The sequence below is a fragment of the Cervus canadensis genome, chromosome 26 (assembly GCF_019320065.1).
Source record: "Cervus canadensis isolate Bull #8, Minnesota chromosome 26, ASM1932006v1, whole genome shotgun sequence".
NCBI lineage: Eukaryota > Metazoa > Chordata > Mammalia > Artiodactyla > Cervidae > Cervus > Cervus canadensis.
This window is the reverse complement of record NC_057411.1, coordinates 3,000,594-3,014,899: the sequence shown is the minus strand read 5'-3', so window position 1 is coordinate 3,014,899 and position 14,306 is coordinate 3,000,594. Positions and strand designations below refer to the sequence as shown.

Sequence of the window (14,306 nt, the reverse complement as noted above, 5' to 3'; positions counted from 1 at the left end):
ATGTGAGAGTTGCAATGGGTGACATACTAAATATCTACCCCTTTTGAAACAATTTTTTTTTCAATTGTTAGGAAAGAAAGTTGATACAGATGAGAATGTCAGAATAGAAGTGAAGAGGGTTTAGATCCATAGTTACAGAAGACAGAGAAAGGTGCCAATTTTAAACTTTTTTTTTTTTGCTGTTCCATGCAGATAAGGGATTTAGTTCCCTGACCAAGGATCAAACCCAGGCCCCCAGAAGTCGAAGCTAGAAGTATTAACCAACAGACCTCCAGGAAAGTCCCAAGGAGCCAATTTTAAAAACTTGAAAAAGCAGAAAGGTAGGAAGATATACTTCTGAAACTCCCTCACTGAATGTCTGCTAAAACAACACAGATGGCAAGAGCTATAAATGGTTTATATGCTTGTTGACTGAAGCCTAGTTGTGGGGATTCCCAGGTGACTCAGTGGTAAAGAATCCGCCTGCCAATGCAGGAGGTGTGGATTCAATCCTTGGGTCGGGAAGATCCCCTGGAGAAGGAAATGGCAACGCACTCCAATATTCTTTCCTGGAAAATCCCATGGATAGAGCCTGGTGGGCTACCGTCCGTAGGGTTGCAAAAGAGATACGACTTAGCGATTAAATAAGACAAGACCAAAATTCTAATTGTATTCCCCTTTAATTCAACTATCTATATACTAAAATTGCCATGACTTGAATTTGCTTTTAGAGTTCCAAATTCCTGAATTCTATTAGCAAAGATTCCAAGAAACAAAGCCACAAAATAACTTCAGGTTAAAATATACAGTTTGATCCATAACACATCAGCCAGAGGTTCCTTTAAAGTTCAAGTCTTGGGAGGTGGGAGTGGGGATCGGGATTGGGAATACATGTAAATCCATGGCTGATTCAAAGAATAAAAAAAAAATAAAAAAAAAAATTAAAAAAAAGTTCAAGTCTTCCCTACCATCAAGTACTACTTATGCAATGCAAGATCCAGGTTCTAACCCTGGGTTGGGAAGATCCTGTGGAGCAGGGAATGGCAACCCACTCCAGTATTCTTGCCTGGAGAATTCCAAGGACAGAGGAGCCTGGCAGGCTACAGTCCATGGGGTTGCAAAGAGTCGGACTGAGCGACATTCACTTTTCACAGATATAGACACAGGTACAGAGATAAACATAGATCATTACCAAGGAATGCCCAGAGACTGCTAGGTGGGTGGTAAACCAAAGGCGTCTCAAGCTCATGGCTAAGTCTAGTTGATTAGGGTAGCTGCTGCCAGAAAACACCACACATTCTGCCTGACTCTGAAATTCATCCCAACCTTAAGCCGTGCCCTCCAGAGATGTTTCCAGACAAAGACTGTGTGGAACCGGGTCTCCTTAGACTGGAGGACTCCCAGACCTTCTTTACACAGAGGTCTAGGACACCTCTACCCCACCTTCCTTCCCTCTCTCCTTCATTCAGGGTCACACTTGCACTGCACGCAGACAACTCTCCCAGCCTCTGCGGGATCCCTCCTCATTTTCTCTCATAACCAGTGAACCAGTGAAGTTGCTCAGTCGTGTCCAACTCTTTGCAACCCCATGGACTGCAGCCTACCAGACTCCTCCATCAATGGAATTTTCCAGGCAAGAGTATCGGAGTGGGTTGCCATTTCCTTCTCCAGGGGATCTTCCCGACTCAGGGATCGAACCCGGGTCTCCCACGCTTTACCATCTGAGCCACCAGGGAAGCCCTTCTCTCACCAGCCTCTCCTTTAATATAACCCCTGCATATTTAACTCCACCTTACTCCTATGCTGGCATTTGCTTCTTGGAGGACAAGACACAACATCGACCAAAATTTTCATTAGAAAGAAAAAAACCCACTCCAACTCATCAAGGTTAAATACAGGCACACTTAGTTTACTGCACTTTGCTATGCTGGGCTTCACAGATACTGGATTTTTCACAAACTGAAATTTTGTGAACGCTGCATCAAGAAAATCTATTGGTGCCATTGACACTCTGTGTCAAATATGGGTAAATCTTGTAATACCGCAAATGTTTTCACTATCATTACATTTGTTACAGTGATCTGTGATTGGTGATTTCTGATGCTACTATGGTAAAAACATTACAACTCACTGAAGGCTCAGATGACGGTTAGTATTTTTAGCAATAAAATATTTTAAAATTAAGGTATGTACATTGCTTTTTAAGACATAATGCTACTGCACACTTCACAGGCTCCAATGTGGGACTTCTCTGGTGGCCCAGTGGTTAAGTCTCTACGCTCCCAATCCAGGAGGCATAGGTTTGATCCCTTGGCCAGGGAACTAAGATCTGGCATGCCACAAGGCATGGCCAAAAAAAAAAAAAAAAAAAAAAAGGCTACAGAAGTGTAAGCATCCAACGCACTAGAAAACCAAAAATAAAAATATAAACTTGTATGACTCAATTTATTGCAATATTCACTTTATGTTGGGAGTTGGGAACCAAACCCACAATCTCTCCACGGCATGCCTGTATATGTTTTCTTGAATTTGAAAAATATCAGTTATTTGGAAGCCATTATAATGAACTATAAGCCACTCCAAGGCCTATCTAACTAATTTTTGTGTCCCCAACACTTAGCAGTGCCTGATACCCAGTCCATGCAAGTAAGTATTTGCTGAACTTGATCAAACTGAATAGAAATGAGTGCATTTCAGATTTTCCTCACAATGCCAATAAAAGATGCCACAATGAAATGGTTTTCAAAACTTACTACAGTTCTAAAATGTTAACAATGAATATTTCTGGGTGATGACATGATAAATGATGTTGATTTAAGCTTGTGTGTTTGTAGTTTTCAATTCTCTGGTAAGTGTTTATTATTTTTATACTTCTAAAAACTTTCATACAGTTAACGGGCAAGCCAGGACAAGCCTGTGCGGGGGACCCAGGCAGCTCACCTGGCACGTAGATGTAAATGTGTCTGCCCTCGACCTCGTTCTCATCCACCTGCGTGTGGTTGTAATAGCAAGTGTACGGCCCAGTGTGGGCCGCCGAGGCGCTGACCACTTCCAGTACCGTCACAAAAAGGCCACTGTTGTTCTCCTCGTTTCTGATTTCCACATCGGGGTACTCTTCTTCAGACATGGGGTACTGCCAGCTCACTTCACTCTCCCCAAAGCATCTCAGAGAAAAGGATGAATTCAGCGGCACAACCCTCTCATTTTCATTGGGCAGGATGGAGGGTAATGAAAGCTGGCAGAGGATTAGGCTCGGCCCTGTAAAAGGAAACACGCTCTGAATAGGATGCGGCCCGAAAGGACGGTCTCACCCAGAGCAGCTTCTATGAACAATGACCATTTCTACGCAAAAATTCGTTAGCCTGGATGCCCATGAAAGGCCCCCCATTATGAACAGCACCGCATCTGCTGAGAGCAGCAAATGCTCCAAAGGCCTCAATAGCCCTGTCCAGCCCCTGCTGGGCTCACCCCTCCAAACACTCCAGTGGACAGAGGACTTCTCACTCCAGTTCCATATCTTAGACTCTTATGTGTGACCATGAAATAGCACAAGATGGCCTAAGCTCAAGCCCATACGGGCTCTTTACTGTCTGTGCTCCCTATGGACAGAGAAACGGGCTGAACGAAGCACAAGGCAGATTGGTGCTCAAGAAGTGCGCATCTTCCGCTTCTCACAATACTCTGGCGTGCCTCCTCTCTGAAGACTTTCAGAAACCAAAGTAGGAGGATGTGGATTTCAATTCAAAAAAAGAATAAGTCAAGCCCAAGAGTGAAAACTCTTGAGTTCATCTTAGAACCTAAAATGTCAGTTCAGCTTCCCCTGTCTATAAAACTGGTAAAAGAGATATTATGACTAAATTATGCACTCAAGATATCTAATCTCCCTCTAAGCCTAGTGCGGGAATTCACCCAACTTCAGTCTGTGTCCACTCTGACTGGTCAGCTTGTTAAGCGGGACGTGTAAAGTGCACCTGAGTCCCTATTGTCCTGAAGGTGAGGAATACAGAGTGGACGTCAGAACTCCTAAATCACTGATCATGCTCAAGTTGCCATATCCATCCAGGTGAGACCTAAAGAGACTCATAGCCTTAAGTTAACTCCTCAGACTAGAAAAACACTGGTGTCATGGTGAACATCTGCAATTCATGATTATCTGGATGAAAACTAAGAAAGTCCAATAAATATTTCAACACATGGCCCTGCTGGCATCCTCCTGGTGGAAAAGTTAGTAAGCTTCCCCAAGCGTGAGACAGTGAGTAATTCAGTTTCAAGGCCAAAGGTGACTCTAAGATTTTGCAGCAATTAAAGCATCTTCCATTTAAGACAGGTATAATTTCCTGGATGAAAATTTCCTCTATTTGTTTCCTTTGGGCATTCTTGAATTTATTTCTCTGACCCACCTCTCCTGGGAACCCATGACCCAGGAAATGGAAGAGAGTGGCAGACAAATTTAAACTGTTATTCCTAACAGCATGTCAACGCCATGATGACATACATACTAAAATTGCCACCGGAGAACGTTCTTTTTGGCATTAGAGCAATCCAGCAAGGGGAACTGAATGTGCGCAGTCATTCTAGAGAGCATCTTGTTTCTCTTTACTCTTTTGGACTGTTTGTAGGAATATAGGCAATACACCCCCAGAGCACAGAACTTAGCGGGGGGGAAAGATTTCCCCGACGACAACAAACTCAGAGAGGCTTGAGATCCATACCTGTGAAGAGACAGCCTAAGGCCAGGAGTGCCCAATGGGAAGTCCCCATAGTTCTGGAAAACTGAAAAAGTCAAAAGTCAAACAGAAATAGTGTTAGTCAATAAAACAACTAGTCATGAGCCTACTTCTCTTTGTGCTTTGTGCTATGGAAAACGTTAACGACATCATTTCAGTCAACAACATCCTGGTTTAAGTAAGATTCACAGTTAAAACAGTAAAATGCCTAAGAAGCAGGAATTAGATAGCCTTGTGTGGGCCCAAGACCATGACAGGAGCCAGCTGAAGCCGAAACCCTTTTTGATTGCCTGCAGCTTTCAAATTCCAAAACGTCTCGCTTTATTGTCTTGGAACATGTCCAAAAGTACAGAAGAACGGTTCCTCTTAAACCATTTAAATTGATTGCGAAAAACAAATAAACATGTGTATTTACTCAACTCCTAAACTTGAGCTGTTTTCACTCAAAATGGGTTGTCATTTGCTTTGGGCTTTGCTAACAAAGTACACGGTCACATCCTCAGCAACCTTTGGAAAAGATGCTTGGACTGCCAACGGATGTCTTAATACTTGAGAGCCATTCTGGGTAGAGGGTACCAGAAGCTGCATCGCCCAGTGTTCCTCAGAGGACATCATGCGCAGATCTGCAGGCTCAGGCCTGGGGCCCCAGCCCAAGCCCTTCCAGGACCTGCTACACTTACAGGCAGGCTAAACAGGGCGCAGAAAGCCCGGGGCACAGGTGTGGAAGGCAAAGAGTAAAGGAAGGGAAGAAGTGAGAGCAAATGAGAGAGAAAAGTATGGCCAAACTCCTGTTTCAGGGATACAGTGAAGCCCAGGATACAATTCGATGGATGATTCATTTTCACACAGGTCCCTGTCCGTTCGGAAAGCAAGTTCTCCACTCCGATCTCCTGCCGCGAATTCTGGGGAACAGAAGAGCAGTGCAGAGAGAGACTGAAACCCAATGTCACTGAGACACAAACAGGGAAAAGCAGCCGGCGAGCAAGAGATGGTAAAGGAAAGTTGGGGGGAAACGAAGAGGGACCCGAGCTGCCCGGAGGTAAAACCATGGAAGAGTCTATTCCGCTCCACCTTCTGAAATGGCCCCTTTATCCTTTTCTTTCTACATATGCCTCACACATTTTATCATCTCCCCCTTCACTTCCCACACGAAGGAACTGAGAAAATGATCTTCCTGAGGTCGACCCGAAGGAGCTTGCAGGGGTCGACCAAGTTTCAAATAAAGAAGCTCCACTGAGAGTCGTGGGCAGTGGCACAAGCTGCAAGATGATCCTTAAAAAATCACCCAAGCCAGGGCTTGGGATACACTGGGTCCCCGAGTTGCTCAAAACCCCAATTCACGCAATGGAACGAGTTCATGGCACTTAATTTGTTCCATAACTGACTTTGGAAACTAAGATGTGTGTGCATGACTCCTGAGTAAACTGTCTAAAAAACAGAAGAAAACAGTCAATGTTGCCTGTGTTTAGCCCTTGTTTCCTCCTTCTTTTTTTTTTTTTTTGGTTGCAGAGGATCCAGTAGATAACAGCCTAGTAGTTTTCAGTAGAGCCTGATCTTTTATTTTCGCTTGAAACTGGCAACTGGTCTACCTGCAGACATCAGATTTCTGCCTCATTAAAGTCTACCAGTTAAATGGAGGAGGAAGAAAGGGAAAAGATGGAATGCTGATAATGGGGAGGGAGGCGTTAGGAAAAAAATGATGATAATTCTCATTTCTCCAAAGCAGAACAAGAAACCAGTACTTGCTCAAAGTGGTCATGTGTATGCCATGCTTGTTAATAATCCTTTGAAATATCTGATGTTTTAAGTGCCACTTGAGGCTCAGAGAGGCTCAGCAAATGACCCAATATCACACAGCTGGTAGTAAAGCCAGGATTCTAACACCAAGTCTGTGTAATGCAAAAACCACATTCTCTCCAAGCCACCATATGGTCTCTCTCAAGGGAAGGTCAGTGTTTCAGCCTTGTGGACTCCCCACATCCTCAACTATTTCCCCATGCAAATTGGGGCCCTGCTTTCCTCCTCTGCTCACTACCACAGCGAGAGCAATCTGCACAATGCTGGCTGGATGACGGCCTCTGAGGATCCTGGCATGTGCCAGGGATTCAGGGTTTCCTCACTGCTGCAATGACGGGCACAGGGTCCCCAGAGCCAGGCTGGCCAACCTGATTTCCCACATGGCCTGCGTGTTTGTACATGTAAATATCAGCCTCCCACTGATAATCCACTTAGCGAACTTCAAAGGAGCCCTCCACAGCCAGCTTGATGCCTTGGGTTTTATCACATTTATATCCTGCAATGCTCTAGTGGGCCTTGCCAATGATGCACTCTTAAAGCATTCCCAAGCTTGACAGAGGGGCTCACTGCTTTTACAGGCCAGGCTCTGAAGGGCATTTTGCTCTGGCCAGGCCCACCAGACTTCCTTCTGTGCATCCAGATAGGGGGACCCGATGCCAGAGAGGATTACTTACTGACATACAAGTGGGTAATGAAAACAGGACCTCCGAGCAAGCGATAATGGTGCAAACACTGAAAATCAACATGCGTTTGTTCACCATTTCAAACTCCCATCTCTGATAAGCGTGGCTCCCTGGCTAGAAACCCAGGCGTAGTTGTGAAGTTTCATGTCATTACTCATCTGTGACTCAGACAATTTACTCGTGAATAATTGCAGACTGAGCCCTACAGGGAGGTGATGGAAAACACCTGGGAAGAACACAGCTTTCCCGCCTCTTGGCCCTGGAGTGAGAATCTCTAGGAGCGGTGTTGCTATTTCCACTGCTTTTCTACTCTGGGAATAAATGCTCCTCCTGAATCAATAACCCCTATCCCAGCGCTCATCCAAAAGTCAGACGTGCAAATACAATTGGGTTGCAGATTCAGAGAAACATGGCATGTTATGAATCAGCAAGAATAAATCACTTTGCAAGGGGGAATGATGGATTTCACTCCAAAAAAATTAATCATAATTTCTGTCATGCCAACTGTATGTTGGACTTCAGTCACAATCCTCTATAATCACAGGTCATCGCCACTGGTTAGAGAAACAATCAGAGAAAAAAGATCTCTGCTGTATTCACGCTCAGGCAAGTAAGCGTGGCCTCCCCTTCCACCCCTCATTCTCATTCGTTTCTCCTCTCAATAGATGCTATGATAGAAATGACACTGGACTAGGTTTTGATCCCACATCTGACACCTAGTCTAGCCCTCTGAAGCTCAGTCTCTCCCTGTAAATCAGCACGAAGAATACCTGACTTGCTGGCTTGCCTTTATGCATTATTATAAAGACTAAATTCCACAGTTTAATTAAAAGGGCTTCAGAAACGGCAGCCTCTTGGTTTTCATGCAGCCTCTTTTTCTATAGGTTCCAAAGATGTTTTAGACAAGAGGGACATCCGAGTGGCTACTTCAATGTCTGTTTACTGAGAGAGCCAGCAGCTGCACCACCTGTGTTAGTGGAGGACTGGGTCTGAACTCCGCTACAGGGAAGCCTGATAAAGCGATCAAGACTGTTCCTAGCTGAATCAATATATATACAGTCATGTAAACAGAAAAAAATCTGTTTGCAGCTACCATTCTTTCTCTTTAACACACTGCCATGCCCCGGCCCTGCAAACAGAAGCGAAGAGCCATTAACTATGACTCTACAATCAAAACCAACACGCTAAGCTAGAGAGCAAACACACGGCAAGCAACCCAGGGGCACCATTCCCAGAAGAGAGAGCAGGGCACGCTCCTCACAAAGCCAGAGCGGGCTTCCAGATCACCAACTGCTCAGAGCCGCTGCATATTGAATTTCACCCCACCCTGGCATGATTAGAGGCCACTGAAGACTCTCTCACAGTCCCAGAAGCCGCTGACGACTTCAAGATTCAGCTTTCCGAGGTTCAGTTAATTTCAGCTCTCCTTATTTAATTCTAACTGTGAAAATGACATGTGCTGCTTTTCTTCCCTGGGACAAACATTCCTGGGACTTCAGTCCAGGAGGTCCAAATGCTGGTCCACCCTGGTGGCAACTTGAGTGAGGGAGTGTTTACTGGGATCTGCACCTCACCAGAACCTGTTCTGTTGTTTTTATCTTCTTGAGTTCCATTAGACATTCCAGTGCTGGGTGGGAGCGGCACTATTTTTACATGGGAACATTTTATGGGACAGTCTGAGCTCATAAACTTTTCTGCTCCCCTGTACCAGATATTTAACCAGGGGAGACTGAAATGTCACTTCCTGTTGATTGTCACCAAACTGGTGTGACACCCAATGGGACAGCCTTAGGTGCAGCAGCTTGTAGTATACTTGAAGCTCACCAAATCCCCAACACTAGGGCTTCACTGTAAAAGAAAACTGCAAAAACTGGCCAATCTTCGCAGGTCTGCTCTGATAACCCCATGTGGTGGGCCAACACTTTGCTCATTAGGTAAATACATAGGATTAACAACTGTGGCGAAAGACTACCCCCAAAGTCCATAAAATCAGGGTTGTCAGTCCAGTGATTCTTGTAGCTTCACAGAAAACGAAAACTTGGTCCTACCGGACCGAAAAATGCATCTTGCTGATGCCACGACTTGCTTAAAATCTCCGCGAAGCCGATGCCAGCAAAGGATAGTTGCAGTTCTCACATAAAACCAGCAGGTGGCAGTATTGGTCCAAGAGACAGACGGTCCTCGGGATTCGCGGGGACGCAGATGCTGCTACAAGCTCTGTGTTAACATGTCCCAAATCTTCCAATCTCCGACTTTATTAGGTTGCACGTTTAGGTTCCGTGGTGCCCTCTATTCAAAGCCAGTAGAATAGAAGCTGGGCAATTGCCGGTGAAAAGGCTTAACGTTCCGCTGGGCCCCAAGAGAATTCGCCAGACTTCATCACCAGCACCGTCAGCATCATCCCTGCCCGCAGGGTCGGCCGGGGCGACTGAGCTTCGGGAGCCAGGAAAATGGCGCTGCCATTCCAGGTCGCAAAGATTTGGAAGGTTCAGCAGGAAAAGTCACTCGCGAGTAGCTCGAGTGGTCAGGGTTTTGTTTAGCCAATGTTCTCCCCATCTCGCAGTCTCCACCCGTTTTGGGGAGACAGACCACCGGGGCCGCGCCAGGCGGGTCCCCGACGCCGCGGCCGGGCGCGAGCTGCCGGGTCTGTTCGCAAGTCACTGTCACCGCCTCGTAAACCCCGAGGCGAGGGGCGCCACGGCCACGCAGTCTGGGAATTGCGGGCTGATTGGGAACGACTCTTCCCGTTGCACAATAACGCGGGGTCGTAAAACAAACAAACAGCAACAGGCCGCCTGCGCGGCAGGGGGACTTTCGAAGGGCCAGAAAACAAAAGTCGCCCCCTCCCCCCAAAGGAGTGCCCGGGACCCTATATCCTCCGCTTGGCCCACATTTCACTATTATGACACCCCCTCCCTTAGCCCCAAACCCGGGAACCTCCGCCCCTCTCGCACACCCAGAGCCTCCAAGGCAGACAACGTGATTGCAAGGCGTTACTTTGGGGCTCCAGGAGAGGGCAAGGTGACCGAGGTCAGTTGTGTCCTGGGTCCCAGCGCAGCGCTCCGACCCCCCGGGGCTGGCGGAGAGCCGGACGGCGCGCCGGACACCCGCTAGAGGGCGCGGCAGCCGCGCGCATCTTACCCCGCTCGCTCCTCGCTCCCGCCGGTCGCTCCGGCTCCGGGTCCCCGACAGCGCAGCGGGGACCGCGGCTCGCCCACCTCCGCAGGGGAGGATCTGCGCTGGCACGGTCCGGCCCCGCCACGCCCCCACAAGCCCCGAGCGGGCTGCGGTCCACGCCCTCGGCCGCTCAGTCACCCTGAGGTTGGGGACAACGACCGCCAGCTCCCGGCTTTAGCGTCCGCAGCCGCCGCACTCCCAGCTTAGAGCTGCGGCGGCCGCTGCGCCCTAGACTCGACGCTCGGCCTTCGCATTGTTTTCGGCTGAGACCTGAGCCGGGGGCCGGACGGGGTGGAGGGAGAAGGACCGAGGGGTTTAGGGTTACAGTCGCACGCCAGCGCCTCCTATGGGTCTGAAAGCGCCACGGCCGCGGACAGCTGCGCGGAGAAGGCTGCTTGGAGTTGAGGCTGCGCTCCCTCCGCTTTAGAGAACCCAGCCTCCCCCACTGCGTCCCCCTCGCCCGACGCTCGCTTTGCCCGGGTTGCCCTGTGCACACACGCTCCGCCTGCGCCTCTCGCTCCTCTTTTGCGGGGAAGGGGTAGACTGCAATAGGTGGGGAATTCCGAGGTCCTCTATCCCTTGCAATCTATATTTCCAACGGATCCCTGGCTCACTGTTCAGCTGAAAACAAAAGGGAAGTGCCATCGATCCATTTCAGCAAAATACAAGCACCAGCAGAGCCCTAGAGCACTTTGGGGAAAGCAATCTGCCCGAGCTCTGCATCCCGCGCGGAAAGCAAGATAGCAAAACCTTCCCCCTCTCCCCTCGGACCCCGACGGCTGAGGCTGCGCGCGGACCCCATTAGACTAGAGGCCAGGGAGATTGAGAGCCGCACCTTTCGGCCACTAAGCAGGCTTTTAGCTTTCCTCCCAGAATTGCCACTTCTCCACCAACATGTAACAGTCGCAGCTCCCTGGAGGCCAGAGGGAGTCCCACCCACCGGGGTCTGCAGGAAGGCGCCGGCCACCACGTCCCAGGACGCGTCCCGGCACTGCGCGCCGCCCACGGCCGGTCCCCAGGAGGCACAGAACCGGCCCGCCTCGGCGCCAGACGCGTTTGCAGCTGGAAAGCCTGGCCCCGATGCCCCTCCCCCTACACCCCTCCCCAGTCCGCGCCCCGGAGGAAAGCGGACCGGGGGCCCGCAGCCGGGGCTCCGCTTCGAGCCCCTCTCTGTCTAAAGACTGGCGCTTCCCGCTGCCTTCTCCCACCTTGTCTTTCTGTCTCCCCCCGCTACCACCCGTCGCGTTGGAGTCCAGCTACACTCGGGTCAAACCCCAAACAAGGCTGTCCAAGAGCCCGAAGTAGGGACTCATAGGGTGTCACTGAGCCTGTCGGGGAGTGGAGCAAGGGCCCCCTTGACCGAGAGGATTGTGGAGAGGAGAAAACCCAGAGGGAAGGAGAAAAGACGAGAGAAGGAAAGGAGCAAAGCAGCAGCACCAGGGCCCGGGGGGGTCAGAGGGAGGTGGGGCTTGGGGGTGGGAGGGGATGTTAGAACCAGAGCCAGCGCGTCACCGACGAGGTGCGCACGTCCGGGGAGCCCCTTCCTCCCCTCCAGGGGTCCCCAGGCTCGCCGGTCTCTGGGCTGTTAGTCGGGTGAGCTGGGCGGCTGATCGTCGCGCCCCGTTTGCCCCGGATGTCTCTCCCCGCTCTAAAAAGCTGCCTAGTTCTGTTCGAGAGCGACAATGCGGAGGCGAGTCGGTCCAAAACGTTGAGCAATTCGGCTGAGGAGCCAAAAAGCCATTTCCCACACAACGCAGCCCGGGGCTTTTCTAGGCGGCCGGGCTGGGCGCGGGGCAGTCCGGACCTGATGAGGGTCGTTCGCGCTCCCTCTCCAGCCTCCGTTTGTCTCTCCCCTTGGAGATGGAGTAAGTGGCAAGTTTTTCCAAGCACTCTTTCTGCACGGCCTGGGGTCCTAGCAGGGCTGGGGGAAGCAGAGTGGAGGGGGCGCTCTGGCTGCGGGAGAGACAAGGCGGAGACGCTTGGCCCGGCTACTTCACACCTGGCCAGGAGGCCGAGGTTCCTGGTCCCTTTGGGCAGCGGTCGAGCCACACTCCCTCTCGCTCTGAGCCGACAGAGACCCTTTCCGAACTGACCCGCGGGTCCCAGTTGTTTCCGAGCCAAGGGGAAGCTGCCCGCTCCCTTGGCGCTGTCTGGAGAAGTTAATCTCATGTATAAAAGCCTATTTCCATGGGGATAGACGATGGAAGAAGGTGGGGCGCGAGGAGACCGCTCCGGGGCGAACAGAGGCTGGCACAGGGAGTGAAATACATACAGGGACCCTGGAGAGGGTGAAGCAGCGCTGGGCCAGTGCAGGCGGCGAGCGCCCCGCACCCCTGTGCGGAAAGGGGCACGGGTGCCCCGAGGCAAGTGTGAGGGCGGCTCGCCTCCCCTGTCTCCGTCTTACCTGGGAACCAAGTTTCTCCGTTCCGAGTTGTCCCTAACTTCCCCCACAAGTTCTCCACTTTTTTTTTGGCCACCTTCCTTCTTTCCTTCCTGCGGCCGGGACTGGCTAGCAGCAGAGCTCCGGGCTTGGCAAAAATCGGTTCCACCGAGGAAGGGGGTGCGCAGAGATTGCTGGGGGTGGAGACCACCGCGCACAATGAGGGCCCCTTGGAGCGCAGTTCGAAATTCCTCAAATCCCAGTTGCTGGAATGCGAGGCGACGACGACTTCTTCACTCGGGGCCAAATGTGTTTGTCATTACTCCACAGACCGCCTGCCTGCCCGCCAGCCCGCGCCGCCGGCGCCCCCGCGCTAAGCGCGCAACCCGAGCGCGCGGCGGGGCTGGCGCCCTCTCTCCCTCGCACTTCACTGATCCCGCAAACCACGGATCCCCAGAACCCTCGCCCAGATCGGCGCCCCCTCCGCTCGCCTCGCAGCCGCCACGGTTGTATTGAGTCTGGCCCTTACCGGGCGCAGCACGGTTCAGTCATTACGCGCCCCGGGTCGGCGCCGTGTGCGCCGAGTGGGCACCCCAGGGCCGGCCCTCTCCAGCCGAGCCCTTCACGCCTCCCCTCCCCGCAACCCCTTCCGCTCCCCACTCCGCGCTCGTCTCTCCCCACCTCCCTCCGTCCACCAGCCGCGCTCCACACCGCCGGCTACAGTGCTGTCCCGCCAAACCGCGGATGAGGAATGAAAATACTCATTAAAAACCTGTAGCCTTCCAGGACTCCATGCCAAGAAGAGGGCGAACACCTCTGCCCCCACTCCCAGCACTGCTTGGTGCTCGTCCCAGTATACAGGAATATCACCCCCAACCCCCAAAAGAAACCTCAAAAATGTAAGCCTCAACAATTTCTTTGGGAGGCCATAGAGTTGTTAGAAAAATACTGCTTTTAAAAATAGGTCTGGAAAATGTGTTTTTTTAAACCCCTAGACTTTCGAACTCTATGGTTATCTTCCCTCCAAGTGAAGTTTATTCAAAATAAATTACTCTCTGGACATACAACTAGAATTCGACTCCAATTTTTTTTTTCCATCGCCCAAAGTTTGAAGTTACTTCACTTCTAGCCCAAAGAGCCTGATTAGGGATTTCTTTTAGAAACAAAAATCCTTTTTCTCCTCCCTTACCTTCTCCTCCAATGTCAATTCGCAATGAAAATCCTACATGAGGAGGAAAAATTGTGTCCACGGCCTGCAGCCCTCTCCTGCAGTCCCCTCCTCTGTTTCTCTCCCTCTAGCTCCAACTGTAATGGGCTCAAAAACCGCGTTTTGTAATTGATTCAATGTTATAGTCCATCCTTCTAAAACTAATCATTTGCTCTAAGTAAATAGCTGTCAGGAAATGAAGCCCCCCCTCCCCTTGGCCTCTTCAAAATAAGAGTTTCCCTCGAACTCCGTGCGCTCGGAGTCTTCCAGCCTCCAGATTGCGCCTTCGCTTTTCGCTCTTACGCAATCAGGGGGTCCAGCCCCAACCCCCAGACTTCGACAACAACTGGGGGGCG

General features: G+C 50.5%; 1 protein-coding gene across 5 annotated transcripts in view; it reads right to left on the bottom strand.

Annotated features, from left to right (window-relative positions):
* The window catches only part of PDGFRA (platelet derived growth factor receptor alpha), a 48,758-nt gene extending 34,661 nt beyond the window's left edge, over window positions 1-14,097 (bottom strand). Inside the window, exons 1-3 of one of the 5 annotated variants that reach the window (XM_043447582.1) lie at window positions 13,933-14,097; window positions 4,692-4,752; window positions 2,920-3,237 (exon numbers count right to left, since the gene is read on the bottom strand). In XM_043447582.1, coding sequence (XP_043303517.1) covers window positions 2,920-3,237; window positions 4,692-4,740 — 367 coding nt within the window. In that variant the 5' untranslated portion in view covers window positions 4,741-4,752; window positions 13,933-14,097. Of the gene's footprint in view, window positions 1-2,919; window positions 3,238-4,691; window positions 4,753-5,213; window positions 5,477-10,327; window positions 11,149-11,198; window positions 11,348-12,767; window positions 12,908-13,932 lie in introns of those variants that run through there. The other 4 variants (XM_043447583.1, XM_043447585.1, XM_043447584.1 and 1 more) reach the window with 4 other exon arrangements.
* Between the last annotated feature and the right edge of the window lie 209 nt (window positions 14,098-14,306).